General features: G+C 37.4%; 2 protein-coding genes across 6 annotated transcripts in view; one reads left to right on the forward strand and one right to left on the reverse strand.

Annotated features, from left to right (window-relative positions):
• LOC123870396 (endoribonuclease Dicer) overlaps window positions 1–18,163 on the reverse strand; it is a 47,920-nt gene that overhangs the window by 4,017 nt on the left and 25,740 nt on the right. For all 3 annotated transcript variants that reach the window (XM_045913679.1, XM_045913678.1, XM_045913676.1), the window contains exons 27-33: window positions 17,529–17,664; window positions 4,631–4,822; window positions 3,867–3,971; window positions 2,741–2,896; window positions 2,082–2,293; window positions 1,436–1,589; window positions 908–1,092 (exon numbers count right to left, since the gene is read on the reverse strand). In XM_045913679.1, the coding sequence (XP_045769635.1) occupies window positions 908–1,092; window positions 1,436–1,589; window positions 2,082–2,293; window positions 2,741–2,896; window positions 3,867–3,971; window positions 4,631–4,822; window positions 17,529–17,664 (1,140 nt within the window). The remainder of the gene's footprint in view (window positions 1–907; window positions 1,093–1,435; window positions 1,590–2,081; window positions 2,294–2,740; window positions 2,897–3,866; window positions 3,972–4,630; window positions 4,823–17,528; window positions 17,665–18,163) is intronic.
• On the forward strand, window positions 5,368–17,203 carry LOC123870399 (juvenile hormone epoxide hydrolase-like). Of its 3 annotated transcripts, none has more exons than XM_045913685.1 (7): window positions 5,368–5,622; window positions 11,353–11,541; window positions 11,623–12,012; window positions 13,490–13,647; window positions 15,012–15,202; window positions 16,033–16,261; window positions 16,493–17,203. In XM_045913685.1, the coding sequence occupies exons 2-7, from the start codon at window positions 11,353–11,355 to the stop codon at window positions 16,713–16,715; spliced, it is 1,380 nt and encodes a 459-aa protein (XP_045769641.1). In that variant the 5' UTR covers window positions 5,368–5,622; the 3' UTR covers window positions 16,716–17,203. The 3 variants fall into 3 exon arrangements, with proteins under 3 accessions (XP_045769641.1, XP_045769640.1, XP_045769642.1); XM_045913684.1 differs by lacking the exon at window positions 5,368–5,622 and adding an exon at window positions 10,196–10,411; XM_045913686.1 differs by lacking the exon at window positions 5,368–5,622 and having other exon boundaries at window positions 11,404–11,541; window positions 11,606–12,012.

An 18,163-nucleotide genomic window follows, 5' to 3' on the forward strand; every position in this document is an offset into this window, starting at 1 on the left:
CATCATGACCCAATATTATAAATCAATCAAGCGGCGAAGGGGTAGATTGCCACAAATGGGCGTAAATAAATTCTCGATCTTCTTGATCCATACAACTATGTGGTAATCTCCTGAAGCAAGTGACTGAGTTACCTGCACAAGTACAAATGTAAGGAAAAAGCGGATTGCGAATGCGAACCAAGCAAGGAGGAGTCAGTGATCCACTTGTTGGTCGATTGCGCTTAGATTGCGATTCGAACTCAAGCAGAGAATTGGTAAACGAGTACTAATCGACAACCCAACGTTGCTAATCACCAGCAAGTTGGATCAAGGACTCTTCCTTGAGTTCTGCACGAAAATAGCGCAGTCTGCGATAAAACGGAACAAAGCATAGATTGGCCATAAAGACCAGCAGTATGATGTATATTGTAATACTATATATATACTACGGTAAATGGTCAATCTGTGCATTGATCATTTTGTCTTCAATTAAACTAAAGCAGAACCCTCATTATAGCAGTATCATCTCCACAGGTTTATTTAAAAAATCTTTACTTGAAAGTGTCCAGTTTAAGAAATTAGTCAGAGTAGTAGTAGTAGTAGTTGTGAGTAACTCACGTCAAACTCATTATTTTGACTAATTTCTTAAACTGAACACTTTCAAGTAAATATTTTTATTTTATAGAAACCTGTGGGGGTGATACTGCCATTGGTGCTTTTAGAATGCCATAAGCCTACTTCGTCGTATTAGTTTACAAATTGCGAAAAACCAAATTAAATTTGAGTTTCGCGGGCAGACCCGTGCCCTGCACCTTAAGTTAAATTAAGCTAGAAATAACATAGATTAAGTAATTGATGTATGGGTTATGTCGTCATGCTTGAAATGAAAGCTTATTTCTTTCTTTTTTTATTTTATTAATAATCTCACCCAAACTGCGGGCAAGCGTGTATGGTTTCCATGAGCACTCTGACGGGCTGCTTGGGGACGCTCATGGTGAAGGCGTGGATCTCTTTGTGCATGATGCGGTACACCACCGCCCACACGCGCTGCAGATCTCCGCCGCTGTCCAGGTATATCGCCCCCGCTATGGACTCGAAAATGTCGCTGAGGACCTGCATTGAGAAACAAATGTCATGGTCAAGTGCGAATCAGACTCGCACACGAAGGGTTCCGCGCCCTCGTACATGACATCTCAAATCAGTATAGTAAAAAAATTGTAAGTTAATGCCGCACAGCTCCAACTTGATGTGATTTAAAAAACTAATTTGGTCGTATTTTTTCGTGATGACTCGTGCTATTGTATGACATTGCTAAATGTTCCAAATTTCATGATTCTAGGTTAATGGGAAGTACATTGAGATTCGGGATGGAGCAGTATTGATCCCACTCACTTTCGGCAGGTCGTTGTTCTATGAAGATTTTTGTATGTGCGTATAGATTACATAGTACACTCACCTTAGGTACATCAATATACTGCGCGATGTGGCAGTCCTCCTCGTCGATGAGGTATAGCACGTCCTCCACAATCTCGTGGCCGCGCTCCTCCTGATGCTCGACGAAGGTTTTTATCGCGTTCTCCAGTACTGCGTTCATTTGTGTGCAGAGGAATCTATTAGAATTATAATATTTTATTGAAATTGGTAACTATTCTAAACAAATTTCTTTAACCTAACCTAAATTCCCTGTAATCTAAACCTTCAACATAATCATTTTCATTATATCTACTGACTGACATGTCAGTGACATATAAAGAATTCAACTTTTTTCAATTTAAAACGAGCAGTATTTAAAAAAAAAGCCTAGAATTTATTTCAAAAATGTATATTTACTCAGGATGGAGGATTACTCAGGAGGAGGATTTTTACGGTTTCCCATAGATGTTTTTTGGGTAGCGTGGTGAAATTGTGATAACAACATTACTTTGAAAAGTTATACTAAGGCCTCTGAATTACTCTCAGGTCACGCCTAAATTTTCTTGTATACATATATTATATATATGTGTATGAACAACTCTAGGACTGTTATACCGGACCATCTTACTCGTATACGTCTCGCTGCCTCATTCAAATAAGACAAACATCTCCCTAGCGCTTATACTCACTTGTGCAATCCCAACTTGACGACGTAGGAAGCGAATGTGACGTTGTTGACCAGCGCCGACCTCAGGTCGGTCAGGTCGCCAGGGTTCATGTTGGGCGAGGACTCATAAATGTGTGACGTAATGAGGAAATCCAAGATGGCGTCGCCGAGGAACTCCAAACGCTCGTAGGACCGAGTGCAGCGGTTCCGTATGTACGAGGCGTGGGACATAGCCTGAAGAGCAATACACATTGTTTGGGTATCAAACCCGAATCGAAGAATAGTAAAATATAAATATGTACTATAATTTTGACTACATATATATATAGATATAACAGGATTTGACCTGCAGCTCGCTCCAGCAATACACGGGACTGCAATTACTTTTATACGTGGCATAATATTGTATATCAAATCTTTGAAAAGAGCAACTGCCGAGTTTCATGCTGGTTCTTCTCGGTAGGAAAAAAGGCATTCCGAACCAGTGGTCTTGACGATTCAAAGTACTTGTAAAAGTCTAATTGAATAAAATATTTTGAATTTGAATTTGAAATATGGATGCAACGTTGTATAAAAATTTTGAGTCAACCTTTTACGAACACTTTTGCGATACATTTGCGAATACAACTGAAATTTTATGAATAAAAAATAAAGGTAAAGGTCAATGAAATCTTAATATACCTCAAGCAATAAGGAGGGGTCCTTGAATTTGTAGTTGATAATAGTCTCAATGTCACCGCGGCAGTGGTTGAGGAGCCAGTCCACTTCTGCCAACGAGGTTTTCCCCTCCGTTATCGCTGTGTCCACTTTCTTTTTCAAATATTGTACGAAATTATCCTAAAACGTCAATATAACACAAATCTTTATATTCATGATCATCATCATGCTAACCCATCGCCGGCCCACTCGTGGGCAGGGGTCTCCTCTTATAATGAGAAGGGTTTAGGCCCACGCTGACCAAGTATGGATTAATAAAGCTCACACACATTTGAGAATATTATGGAGAACACAGGATTCTTGACGATGTTTTCCTTCACTGTTAAGCAATTCATATTTTTGTTGTTGTAAGGTAGGCTTGCGCTTGGCGACAAACATGCCTAACAAATAGCAACGATGAGGTCTAACGTTGAAGCGCGCTTGTCTAGAAGATGTCTATTCAGACTTGCCTTGAAGCTCTTTAAGTAATGCTTGGCAGGAAACAAGGATGCCGGAAGGGCATTCCATGCTTTACCTATTCATAATAATTATAAGAAAAGTTTTTTTAAGTCATTTTTACGTCTGAACAATAACATGCGACAATGCGGCATGCTACAAAAATGGAAACATTAATTGTGCGCCCTTAAGCAGCATGCGGCAGTTCATTCTTGTGCCGATTCAATATCACGATATTCTACAGCACGCTGTAGAATTGAAATATTTACGGTACGAAGATTGCCAACGATTCTTGCTACATTTTAAATTATTGTACCATGTAGTCCTATGGCATGCCTCAATGTCGCACTGTGCTGCTCTGGCGTGAAACAGCCTTTACAGTTGCAAAATAAAGTAATATTTGAGATAGACCAATAGCGTTTTTGACAGCCATTTGAATCGAAAGAAGATTTTTTGACCCCTATTTGATGCTATGATCTTTCTTTATTACAACTAAAAGTGCAGTTGAAATTTTCCAATGCAGGTAGGTTAGAATTTAAAAATTAAGCATCAAGTTTTTATAAGGACGTAACGAAAATAACTAGTAAAAAAAGTAACATTATATAACTAACAGTACGGTTTATATAACGGTATTAAAACTGTAGCGGTAAATTACCTGCGGCGGCAAAATCCTCATCCATTCCAAAAATCTCACGGCAGATTGAATTCCTCCATCTAGCAAGTAAGTGCCTATTAGTGCCTCCACACAATCTGCTACAGACTGAAAAAGTTCATACATTATTTAATCGACTAGATGGAAAACAGAAATGGGACTATTATGTATTTCTTTAAATAAAAAGTTCAAACCTTTAGTTACTCAAAAAATTGTGACAAAATACTCAAAAGCATCAAGTCAGGGTTTTTAGTTCTATTTTTTTTTTTTTAAATGGGAAATTGATCCTTGACTGCAATTTTGCCTGGTGTTGCAGTTTATAATGGAAAATATATGGTATAATTGGCCGTATTTTCGGGTATGTTGACTTAGAAATTTGATTTTTTTACAGGTCCAAGGGAACGTAGACCTAAGTATTTGATAAGTATTATTTTCATCTTGATGGATTGACGCGTTCCTAAGAAAAAGGATCTTATCATCAGTCAGATAGACAGACAATCGGACAACGAAGTGATACTATAAAGTTCCATTTATTTTTTTGAGATACGGAACCGTAAAACAAATAAAAACACCTCCTAAATCACTAGATAGCCCCTCAATTTACACACAAGATAACACTCAATAGCTACAAATTTCAAGCCATTGCTTGAAATTACATTAGTAAACGTGACTGATATATTGCATTTATCAACATATTATAGCATGCAACGTAAATTGCATTGATTCTTACCTCTGCCTTATAATTTTCCCCACATATATTTTCTTACCTTGTCCGATACAGCTTGATGCCGTATGTAGCACTGCATGGAGTTCTGAGCTTGGCCAAACGGCTCTTTTTCAGCTCTGTTCTCCCAGTCGTCGAACCGTTGCTGCATATGCTGCAAGCCTTCACTGGAGAGCACGCCGCTTAGTGCGTCGTCGAGTGGGAACTGCATGCCGATCAAGAACGTTGGCCGTATCTAAGAAAGAAGCATTAAAATTATTTTTATTATCAACTAAATTAGGGCCACGACGTCATCCGATTTTGAGAATTTCGAAGGAAATCTTTAATTTTCCGGGATAAAAAGTAGCCTGTGTCCTTAACCAGGATGAAAGCTATCTCTGTACCTTTCATCAAAATAGATTAAATTAATGGGCCGTGAAAAGTTAGCAAACAGACACACTTTCGCATTTATAATATTATCTATGGTATAGATATTTTCATATTGTTTGTAAACTTGGAATCCCCTATAGTTAATCCCATACGTTAGAATCCGTAACTCTTTTTGTTCAGTCACCCTGACCCTAACCGTTTTAACATTATAAATGTAACCGTTTTTTACAGCCGTTTTTGCATTCATAATATAAAAACCGCTATGATAACTGCTTGCACGCGAGCTACGCAAGAATGCGCAATACGAATATATGTATATTGTATATGTATGTCACTAGCAGATTTTCTCATAATTTATCATTCGCTTGAATGCATAGTCTGTATGACTTGTTTTTATTTTCGAACATTTGTCACTCATATTTTATGCGCGAATAAAGTTTGTTGCACATTAGGGTGAGCCGAAAATGCCTATTAGAAATCTTAACAAAATAATAATAATTATGTATGCTCTCAATCAATTAACCTATAACAATCTATTTTTCCAAGTGTATTCGATGCAATACATTATGTACCGCGGCGTGAAATAACAATGAAACGTGAAGTGTACAAGTAAAAAATTAGAACGTAAGCGATTCGCTAAGGTGTTTCTGCGAGAATTTTTCTGAGGTATAAGTACCAAGTATAGCTTTTAAAATAACCTAATGAAAATCTAAATAAGTATATTTATAAAAAAAAATCCTAGCTCATTGACTGACTCCTCAACGACCAGCCCAAACTCTTGGTCTTAGAAAGCTGAAATTTAGCAGAGGTTTCTCTTATAATGAAGACGAGGAATAAGAGCGGATTTTTTGAAATCCTTACGCTATAGGGAATATAGAAGAATATTTTTGGTGAGCGAAGCTGCTAGCGGTCGCTACTCGCTAGGGGATAATATAACAAGGTCTGTTATGTATCGTCACCTATGTTTCGACAGGACTAAACAAATATGATTTCCAACGCGTAAAGTGGATGCCAATTGCCAAGCAATATCGGGTGATAGTAACGCGAATGTTAGGAGCATAACATACAAAGAATCATGCAAAGACTTTCAAATAAGGCGCGTGCGGTACGAACGATGTTGACGTACTGTATGTATGTACCGTTCGGCGTACGACGGTAGGCGATCAGTTTACACTGACTCATGCAAAAATAAAAGAAGTATGAACTTGGATGAATAAGACGCCAAGTTCATCGACCAACCAACTCGTCGAGTAAACTAGGTCAATTGCAAGTGAAGATAAGGAGTGTGTGGCAATCGCATGTTTCACAATGTAAACAAAGCGATGCAAAAATGTAAATACCTACTTTACGTACCTATAAAATCCTGTCAAGGCCCCATATCCCCTTGATTCAGGAGGAGAGATGTGTACAGCAAACCAATCAGATTGTTGATAGATGACAAAAAAAATCACGTCATCTATCAATAAATCTGATTGGTCTGCTAAACACATCATCCATGTCCGCTCGGATGGATAACTGTTAATCTTCTAACTTTTCAGAGTAATGCAATTGGGATGATGCCAATGTCAAAAATTAATTATTTCTTAGTAATTTTATTAAATACAGGGTCTTCCAAAATTCCTTTAATCAACATCCATTGTTATTATTTTAAGTTTGCTAACCATTTCAAATTATCGATTTAACTAAAAAAGTACGGCGAATTACGTCATATGTTTATGACGTCACAACTGCGTATTTCATATTAAAAGTCGCTGATTTGACTAGTAGTCATCATCCTTATTAAATATATCACTTGATTTAACGGTGAAGGAAAATATCGTGAGGAAATGTAGGTAGGTTAGGAACCTACCTGAGAGTTCTCCATATCTAAATATATAAAAGGAAAACTTGACTGACTGACTGACTGATCTTTCAACGTACAGCTCAAACTACTGGACGGCTGAAATTTGGCATGCAGATAGCTATACGCAGACATCCGCTAAGAAAGGATTTCTGAAAGTTCAACCACTAAGAAGTTAAAATGGGGGTTTGAAATTCGTGTAGTCCACGCGGGCAAAGTCGCGGGCATAGGCTAGTATATAATATGTTTATTATGGCAACCGTTTCTCTTGACTCTTTGGTATCATACTATGCATCAAGCCGAACAGAGGTCACGCTACATAATATGTAGCTTGAACCTTTAGCCCAGTACCGTTAAACACTAACATAGTTGCAACAAATTGGATGTAAAAACAAGTAGAACATTATCAGTTTACCAATAATTTGAATTAATTTTATTATATTACTAGCAACCCGACCCGGCTTCGCGGTGTCAATGTGGTTATTTTGTTATATTCCAAACTAGCTGATGCCCGCGACTTCGTTCGCGTGGATGTAGGCTTTTAAAAATCCCGTGGGAACTCTTTAATTTTCCGGGATAAAAAGTAGCCTATGTGCTAATCCAGGGTATAACCTATCTCCACTGTAAATTTCAGCGCAATCCGTTCAGTAGTTTTTGCGTGAAGCAGTAACAAACATACACACACATAATACACACATACACACAAACTTTCCCCTTGATAATATTAGTGTGAAGAATAAGACATCATTTTCGATGTCTCCAGTCGGCTTGATTTCTTCCGAAATCTTGAACAATTATTATCATATATTTCAACAAATTACCACAAAACAATGTTAAACTATCCCTACGTATAAACCTTCCTTTTGAGTCTGTCCTTTTGACTCTGTCTGTTAATGAAAACTGCATTAAAATCCTTCACGTACAATGACTTTCTAAGCAAGGACATCGCACTGGCGCGCATCACAAGGGACCAAGTAAGTGTGCTTATACTCGGTGTAAGCACACTTTCTTCATTAGTCGCATGTTGACTGCAAAGCTGTCAAGACGCCTAAATGCGCGATCAAAAGTGCCGAAATAATACGTTAACGACGCAGAAAAAAGATGGTGTGACTTACCACCGGTAAGTTAATTTTATTGACGTAAGATAACATGCGAAAAAGTGTAAAATACTTAGTAAAACCATTGAAAACACTAGAAATATCTAAAATTATTTACAATGTTCCCATTCCTTTCTCTCACGCACATCAGAAAGAGACAGATGGAAGGGCGCGTCACGAATGTCGGAAAAACAAAACTGTGGAGTAGCTTTTTTTTGTTCAATGTAAAATCTATTGGCCATTATTGTATCACATTTATTTTATTACTAGCTGTGCCCGCGACTTCGTTCGCGTAGAATAGCTCTCAGCGCGCTTTATACATATAGCCACGGACGCTCAGGCGCGAGGCGTGTATCTGTACGTTAAAAATGTTCGCCGTGATTCTTTAAATTGACATAACTTTTTTATTTATGAACCGATTGACATGAAATAAACACTAAATGTTAAGTGAAGCTTACTACAATATATTAGTGACAACCGTATCTAAATCAAATAAGCCGTTTCTGATATTAGCGTGCACAAACACACAGACAAACAGACAAAAAAAAATTTAATTACAATTTCGGGTTCGGCATCGATATAATAACAACCCCTGCTACTTTTTTTATATATTTCCATTGTACAGACACCACTTTTCTACAATTTTATTATATGTATAGATAGATAGATCTTTTGACGACCTCCGGTGCGCAGTGGTAGCGCGGTGGATTTGTATGACGAGGGTCCCGGGTTCGATTCCCGGCTGGGCCGATTGAGATTTTCTTAATTGGTTTAGGTCGGCTGGTGGGAGGCCTTTGGCCATCTTGATTCAAGCCCCATCTTGAATCCGCCATTTTGGTTTTATTTTTCAGCTCCCTGTCAATTGGATGAAGTTCTGAGTGACATTTGTTCGAGCAGCCCCCACCTATCTTCAATACCCTGGCCGTGCTCCTCACCGAAATCCTCAATCATCAGCTCTATCCATATTTTTCCTCCGAATCATTTTTTGTCCTATATACGAAACCATCGATAAAAAAAAACATACAAAATTTTACAGAAGAGGTGATCAAATGAGTCAGTCAGTCAGCCAGTCAGTCAGTCAGTCAGCGAATCAGCACGAGCAGAATAGTATAATAGTTATATAGTATAGATATAGTATAATAGTTTCATATTTACAAAAACGAAAGATCTCTCAAAGAAATAACAAAAATTAATAGTGCTACACTACTCCATTCCATTTTTTGTTCAAGTTTGCTTCTAAAATCACCTTATTCAGCTTCGAGTGCAATAATCGATTTACATTGCGGCTTAATCACTGAGGTTAGTTTACAGGACTTGAATGTTAGCGGGAATGTATAAATGGAGCAGTTGAAGCTAAATAGGGTGAATTTAGAAACGTGTGCCATGTTTGGGCTCTTGTGTTGTATGCCACGATGTGTCCATGCTTAGAAAGTCATTGGTCACGTAGTTTAAAAGACAGGGATAGACGGCGGGAAGCGACTTTGTTTTATGATATGCAAAGATAAACAGGTAGATCCTCCATTCTCATTACTGCAGAGTGCGGACTAAATGTTCGCGTAGATTTGAGTTTTTTTAAGAAATCTGTTTGATTTTCCGGTACCTATAAAAAGTAGTAGGAATTTTCTCTGTACTAAATTTCATCAAAATCGGTTAAGCGGATGGGTCTGTAAAGATAACCGGCAAATACACAAACAGGCACACTTTCACATTTATGGATTATTCATTTATCGTAACATACATGCGTTTAAATATGTGACATCAAATTAGTATAGGTAGGTACATATCATTATCCTAATTAAGTACATCGGATAAGCATACCTATACCCAGCTATTATTCTCGTGATTCTAATTACTTTAAGTGTCGGTAAGGTTGTGGCTGTAATATTAATGTGTAGCTAAATGTTTACAGATAACTGAACCTATCTTATTCTTCTACTCGTACCTACCTCTCCACTGGTCGTGGAGGTTGGCCGTCATCTCGTCATAATAGCTTAGTCTTTCGCTAAACGGAAAATTTGTGCTAGCTATCCTATACTTTTTTTTTCTCTCTCGTCTGGCTTTACAAAGATTAGCCAATGTCAAGTTTGTAGTTATTTGTAACAAGTTAGTTAAAATATACAAGTATTGACCCCGTCTGTGCCGGCGCTCGCCGACATACGCACGGCACCCCTTTAGAGCGCTTTCCAGTCAGTTTTAACAAAAAAAAAACACACCAAAAAGGCAGAGCATGCCCGCCAGCTAACACCAACACAGACGAACTCCATCCTATACTTATACCTAGGTATTATTTTCGCGATTCTTATTATTTTCAACACCGGGAAAATTGAGACTTTTGTACAGCTAAGTTCGTGGATAACTGAGCACACTTCTAGTAAGGATGACGATGCGCTCTTCAATCCGTGTTTATAATTTCGGTGTGGAACGCCGGCGTTTGCGCACGTGCTTTACCCGCGATCGTATGTAATGTGAAAATAACATTTCAAGTGAAACATTCGTCGAGCGCTTGCGATTTTTTAAGGTTGATTTCTGAGATTTTTATTATTACATTAGTTTCTATAGTGGAATAATATTTTTTAAATATTTATGTGAATAATGGTTGAGAAGAATAAGTGAAAGTTATTTGCGGCAGCATGACCTGAATATTTATTCACATTTACGAAGTTACCGTTAACAGTACGTCGACGCGGATGGTTCTACTTAAAATACATAAATGACTAAATGTATACCATTGATGATAAATCAACAAATAAAATTCCGCGTCCGTATATTTTAAAAGGGTTTCATTCAGTTTTCATCCGTATCAGATCTTGCGACGGATAATTTAATTACTGCCACTATTATTCTTATCGAGAAATTTCGTTACCGAGGCGATAAAATAATACGCGAACTCCAGGTTCCAACATCTCAACCCTGATGCTGCAGGGGCATCTACTGCGTACCTAATCCGAATTGAGATAAAATAAATCAATCAATCAATTAATTTCTTTCCGAGAAGTTCTAATTTTCAATCAAACTATAATTAAGACTTATGCCTTATATCAATATACGCGTAGGATACCTACTTCTACATACTATTACTAGGTTCTAGGTACTTAAATCTAGATACCTACTTAAAATTAATGATCCGCCTATTATGAGTTATTAAGTTGGACTTTGTCATTGAACTTCGTATTCAACACCTCAATCATAATAATTGTTGGCGGAACGAAGAATCATTGTGAATTTGTGTCGATATAAAAGGGTTTTTATTCATCATCATGATCACTATTATCGTGTATATCGGTATTAACAACATTCGTACCAATTTGTAGCTCTATGCAATTACTGTATCCTTGAATGTCTATTTTGACCGGACTGTAATATATATTATATTCCATAGGCTGAAATGAGCTTAATTATTATGATAGATATAATCTAAGATGACAAGAATGTAGGTTTTTAAAAATACTGCTCTTACAGATGTTCAAAAACTTTGCCCTGTTCATTGCCTTAGCAGCTGTGGGCATTGGTATCGGAACAAAATATTACCAACTTCAGAGCGTTCCAGATTTACCGGAACTTGATTTAGAAAGATGGTGGGGAGACGGCGACAAACCAAAACAAGAAGACAAGTCTATAAGACCTTTTAAAATTGTCTTCAACGATTCGGTAAGAAATCTTATAAAAATTGTAACGAAACTCAAGAGGTTAATTCGCATGTTAATTTAAGTAGGTATAACTGTTTCACAGATGATAGAAGATTTGAAGAGCAGATTAAAAAACAGACGTCCATACATTCGTCCGATGGAGGGTACGCAATCCGAATACGGTATTAACACAGTATATTTGGAAAATATATTAAAGTACTGGCTTAAAGATTATAATTTTAAAGAGAGAGCCGAGCGTTTGAACAGATTTCCGCATTTCAAAACTAAAATACAAGGGCTGGATATTCATTACATAAGAGTAAAGCCAGAAGCAAAAAATGTTAAAGTGCTGCCTTTGCTTCTTATGCACGGATGGCCGAGTTCGTCCAAGGAATTTGATATGGCAATACCTATGCTCACAAAAGCGAGAAGTGGATACGATTTCGTTTTCGAAGTTGTTGCCGTTGATCTTCCGGGCTTTGGATTTTCGGAGGTGGGTACATAACCATATTAATATTTTGAAAGTGCGTTTGTTTATTATTCTTTTTACACGCAGCAGGCCCTCATCATTCTCATGATGATAATGGTGATCACTGTCATGATTTTTTTCATGTATTAATGAGCTGAAGATACTTTTCACCCCGGGAGCAAGGGTTCCTACCGGATAATCGAAGTCTATGCGGACAAGTTGCATAAATTTTTCACTCATTTAATACACTGAGGGAAACGCAGTGGAACTCAAGAATAAACCTCGCCAATCTCTAGAAAGTTAATTTTCAAACATCGTATGTCTGTTTATGCCTTATACTTGTGCCTGACTGCAAGTACCTAACTTGTACCTGTATAACTAGCAATCCTTAGTCCTTACATATTGTTATAATGCAAAAATAAATATGTAATCGAAAAGCATTTAAACCCACAAAAGTATATGGAGAACAAAAAATTACCGAGTCACTTTATACTTTACACGTGCCTTTTTTGTAAGGTCGCTCTTGTCTGTGATTACCATCCTGTCTGTCTGTATCTATAAATATAGTGGTTTTTTTAGATTCATCAACTAGGGAAGTGTTTGGTTTAGACCCAAAACACACGAAACTCTTTATCATTGCGATCAGATTAGATTTAAAGACTGCATAGACGCTGTATCGCCTTTTCACAAAGTGCGTGTTCAGATAATCTAGCCTACACCTTCTTTTTTCCAAGAATATTAGCCATGTTTCTAACGATTAATTTTCCCCTTTTCCCTCCAACTAAGCGTAAAGCTAGGATTGGCTACGACAATAGTGCAACGGGTGGGGCTTGAACCGCCGACCTTTGAGATTTTAGTCCGCAACTTAACCGTTGACCTGTCAGACAAATGCTAGAATTTTAACTAAATGCTTTATATTTACATCTGCAATTCAATGTTATTTTATGGACTGTTGCCGATTAGATATGTGTATCCACGTAATGTATAATATACGGTAGGTTATACCTACCTATTTCAAATATTTGAGAATATTCATCATCGGACAACAGAATACAACTATGATTTAAGAGTATTTGAAGAATGATACACGTGATCATGTTTTAGTAGTGCTATTTAACTTAAGTCTGTCTGGCTCGTTGCTTGGCTGGCTTTAGTATTTGACGAGGCTAATGCTACGAAAAAATGTATAAAATATTTTTTTGGATCAAGTTGCATGACAGGCGATTAAAGTTAGGCACTTTGCCGTTACGGGTTAACTTTAAATGGGTTGCACAAATCAGGATTTGTTAGCTTGGGACCAGAAAGACATTGTAACCCGCTTTGCTTTTAATTGATGGTGAAACGGTAGGTACGGTTTGTGTTAAACCGTAAGGTGTAACTTTAACTGCATGTCAAGCAACTGAACCTTAGTGCTATTTAGTTCTAGAACCTTAGTTTACGACGCGACGTAGGTATTAAAAATTTGATAATTTTATAACACTTTAATATAATAAAATTTCAGGGCACAAACAAACCGGGCTTAAATCCTCTACAGATTGGTATAATAATGAGGAACCTGATGAAACGGCTCGGTTTCAATAAATACTACATCCAGGCGGGTGATTGGGGTTCGCAGGCGGGAACACATTTGGCTACGGTATTCCAAGACGAAGTATTAGGGTAAGAAGCCACAGAGGCATATTTTATTCATTTGCGGAAAACTATTAGGTATTTTTACTCGATTAGAGGTTGTATTTGGCGGTATCTGTTTGTGTTCATCATAATAGCCAGCTCATTAGATAGATTGATACATGATGTAATATATAATTAGATAGATACATACATGAATTCACAAAGCCAACACTTTGTCTTAGTTTTGTATGTGTGCTTATGATTAATCGAATATGGTGGATAGGATATCGTAACAGAAAATAACGCCAAAATTTCAGATAGATCTCATCGTGAAATTTGCGAAAATGCCTCATTTATAGATACGAAAATAATGACACATATATCAGAATACTTTCAGAAAGCATATTATTTTTTAAAACCTATCATAAATCAAGTAATACTTTTAGATAGTATTTCGGCAATCGGCATGCATTATACAATATATACATTATAACTCGTGCGCATTAACATGGCACCTGGCTCGAAAACAACCCTCCTCCCACTTCCAAGCGCGATGTCCCGCTCTCGCCGAGCCGCCGCGCCGTGCGAGACCAGTAGCGGCACGGCGAGAGCGGGGCATCGCGCGGGGAAGTGGGAGGAGGAATTGTGTTCGAGCCAGGTGCCATGTTAATGCGCACGGGTAATAGACTGTAGAAATTAAAATAATAAGCATGGTGTTGTGAGATTCACCTCTAATCCCGCTTTAAATACGAGTACATCTATAGTATATAAATAAGATAAGTGAAGGCCATACATAGTTGCAGAGCAAAAATAAGCAAAAGCTAAGTAGGAAACTAAGTAGGTATATTCAGTCGAAGTAGCAATTAAGAGATAACACGTTTAGTTAATTATTGCATTATGAAAATTGTGTCATAAACACGTGCGGCCATTTACACGTTAACAGATAATAACCGGAATCATTATTTTCATAATGCGACTGTAATAAAATGATACTTTTAGGGGCTCCCTAATCATTACATTTAAGTATGCGTCGCGTCGTCCATACAAGGGCCTAGAGCTCGAACTATACAATCCATAAATTTTTCATAAAAAAATATAGAAAGTTAAAAGTCTTTTTTTATTTCTCTTTCTTAATCCTCCATACTAATATTATAAATGCGAAAGTGTGTCTGTCTGTCTGCCTGCCTGCTAGATTTTCACGGTGCAACAATTTAACCGAGTATTTACTAAGTACTAGAGTATTATATTAGTAACTATGTATAGATATATTGTATACGAATTATTATTGAACTAAGTATAAATCTATGGCTGGGAATAGATCCATTTGTGAGAAAATAGTCAAAGCTCTTTGCACCGCCAGGTATTCTAAGAAAACACATTTTCACTCGAAGAAAACATATTTTCTATTGCAGATTCCACACAAATATGCCAGTATCTTCAAGGCCTATAAGTAATCTAAAATACGTCATTGGTTCGCTCTTCCCTAGTTTTATTGTCGAAAACAAACACAGACACAGGATGTATCCCTTAAAGGACCTATTTTCGTATTTAATGAGGGAAAGTGGTTACTTTCACTTGCAAGCTACGAAACCGGACACAATAGGTAAATCTTTTTATTTCGATTAGTTGCGATTTTATTTAATTCTTAGGCACACCGCTGATCGGCAGAGTGGAGTGGAACCGAGTAAAATTTTTGATAACTCAAAGTAATCTTTATTTACTTTGGCTTAGTGGCGCCAACGTACGGTGATTCCTCGAGTTTCAACAGTTTAATTTAGTTATCAAAAATATTCTTCGGATTCGGATGTGCTTTGGCCCTTAATCATTAATTTTTAGAAAGTTTTTTTCACTAGAATAACCTTTATTTTGGATAATTTTAATTTCACGTACTTTTTCTAATGATGTAGTATTTGTCCACTAGGTATGTTGATTAAGCTTTATATTTTTTACTTGAAGAATCTTTATTTTGGATAATTTCAATAGCCAGTGCATTTTCTTGCGATGTGGATTATAGATGCTGTCTCAGCCAAGTGTCATTAGATTATGCTTTTTATCGTCTTTAATGACGTATTTGACTATGTTATGTTATCTCTAGTATTATACAATTTTCATAACCTACGAATCACGCAGAAGCCATTAAGCTAATTGAAGTAATCAGGTCCAAAGCATAATAGGTCTAACAACATATGTCTATTACCTACTACTAACTATAATAACTATGTCTGCCAATCCACACTGAGCAAGCGCGGCAGACTACGGCCTACGCTCTTCTCATTCTGAGAGGAGACCCGTGCTCAGTAGTGGGCCGGCAATGGGTTGATCTCGATGATTGACGACGATAAAAACTATCATAACTCTAATACTATTCTAACTTTGATCGATTGAATTCGATATGCCCGGATCTGGCAAAAATTAAGCACTTAAAAATTCCAGGTGCTGCATTAGCAGACACGCCCGCCGGTCTTGCAGCATACACTCTGGAGAAGATAGGTATCTGCAGCAATAGGGACACGTTGCAAACACCACACGGGGGCTTGGAAGAAATCAATATTGACGATTTGCTTGACACTGTTACAATTCTATGGGCAAACGAACGAATTACAATGTCTATGAGGGTATACGCAGAGGCCTTCGCATGGCCGGAAGTCTTTGTTGTTCATGAGTGAGTATGCTTTAAGAACTTTAAACCAAAATTCTTTTTTTGCTGACGTCGGTCGCGCGTACGAATGCGTGTTGTGTTACGCGACGTGCGCGTACGCGCCTTTCATGATTCTGTAAACGGGAAGTACCGTATTGATTTTGATTCCCTTGACGGGTCTTGACAGATTATATTAAAACTTGTATTAAGACTTAAGACATTACTAATATTATTGATCATAATTTTCTTTTCCAGCATTCCAACTTATGTGCCAACGGCTGCTATAAATTTTCGATATGAAGTGGTATACCAGCCTGATTGGATTCTACGGGACAAATTCCCCAATCTAGTACATTCCACGACCTTGGACTTCGGGGGTCATTTCGCCGCAATGCATACGCCGAAGGAGCTAGTCGATGACGTTTTTGAATCTGTGGTCGAATTTATAAAATTCCACTCGAAAAATTCAAGTAAATGAGACTTTTTAGGTATTTATTTAATTATTGGCTGGTTTTCCATCCCCAACTTAAAAATTGAGGAAATTTTTCACAATTTCTTGCATTGCATGCAACATTGCAGCAGCCTGTACGCGGCATTATATTTAGCAATTCACAGGGTGCTTTCAGCGCACTTAGACAATTCCAAAATAAACGAAAGGAAATTCGTGACTTACTAGCTTTCTTCTTTGTACTATTTTATTTACTTCCTAGTATGTTTTCAAGTAACGGCTTTAGAAATGTAACGAGGAATATTTGCTTCACTGATTTTTATTTTCTACTTACTTTTAATATCAAATCCAGTACTTGAAAGACCTTATTGTGTACTGATTTGTCTGTTATCTTGTCTGTTCTAGGTTTTGTATTTATTACATTTTAGTCAGCTAAGAGACAGTTTGTATAAACAATTAAAGGAATAAGACTTAAATTAGTTTTAAGCTAAGGAACGAATAAATGTTTTTGTTAAATATCTGGAATTATTAATAGGTTAAAAAGATCTTCAACATTAAGCAAGTATCTACAATTAGGTTGAAATTTACAGAGCACACTTTAACTTTGCTTAGACTTAAGTTTCAGTTGAAACGAGACAGATTTATGCCTTATCCCTTTTTAACAGTGTCTTTAGTCTAAGCAAAGTCCAAGTGCGCTTTCTCAGCTTAGAGCACGCCCACACGAGAAATTTATACAACAGTTTTGTTTCCGACATCAAGTTAACTCTAGGCTTTGCTTAAAAGTGTATTGCTCACATAATCTGACATTAGGAAAATATGATGAAGGAATTTGACAGTACTCACGTGCCGTTCCTCGATGAAGGAGATAACTTCTTGTGGAGCGGAAAAGCCGGGCACTACGAAGTCCCGCCTGGGACTGAATTGTTCCACTTTCATCCGCCCGCCTAACCGTACGCGCTCGCCTGCGTAGTACAGATTCCTAAGACGAAACAACAAAATATACTTGGTTATAAAAAAAATTGGCAGTCAGAAGTGAAAACTAAAAACTATGAAAAAAATTATGAGCTGTTAGGAGGTACTCTGACTACCGAAATCATACTTGACACTTCCATTAAAAACTGAACCTGAATAAATTGTGTTAAAGAACTTTGAATTAGCATGTCGGTGACACGACCATGAAGTTTTTATCCATCGCAAAGTCGACTAATGCACCTAAAAAGTTTTCACTTCAAAAAATCGGCGATTTACACGATAGGTAATCGTATTAGGCTCGCGACTCCTGCGCTCAACCTCAAGAAAGTCGAAAAGTTACTTGTGGGAATCAGTCAAATGTTACCGGTTGGCAATCAGCCGACACTTAATGTTGGCACCTAAGCTGTTCCTCGTCCAGTGTCGGGAACTTGTGGAATTGATACAACTAGCCGCGAACATGAAGAAGGAATTCCCCCAGTGTCTCGGCACGCTTAAGTCGAATATGC

This window comes from Maniola jurtina, chromosome 12 (assembly GCF_905333055.1).
Source record: "Maniola jurtina chromosome 12, ilManJurt1.1, whole genome shotgun sequence".
NCBI classification, from domain to species: Eukaryota; Metazoa; Arthropoda; class Insecta; order Lepidoptera; family Nymphalidae; genus Maniola; species Maniola jurtina.

Excerpts from the sequence above, each read along its gene's own strand:
- LOC123870399 (XM_045913685.1), top strand. The coding sequence starts at position 11,353 with ATGTTCAAAAACTTTGCCCTGTTCATTGCCTTAGCAGCTGTGGGCATT. Across the intron at positions 12,013-13,489 it reads CGGGCTTTGGATTTTCGGAG|GGCACAAACAAACCGGGCTT; the intron begins GTGGGTACATAA and ends ATAAAATTTCAG. Across the intron at positions 15,203-16,032 it reads TACGAAACCGGACACAATAG|GTGCTGCATTAGCAGACACG; the intron begins GTAAATCTTTTT and ends TAAAAATTCCAG.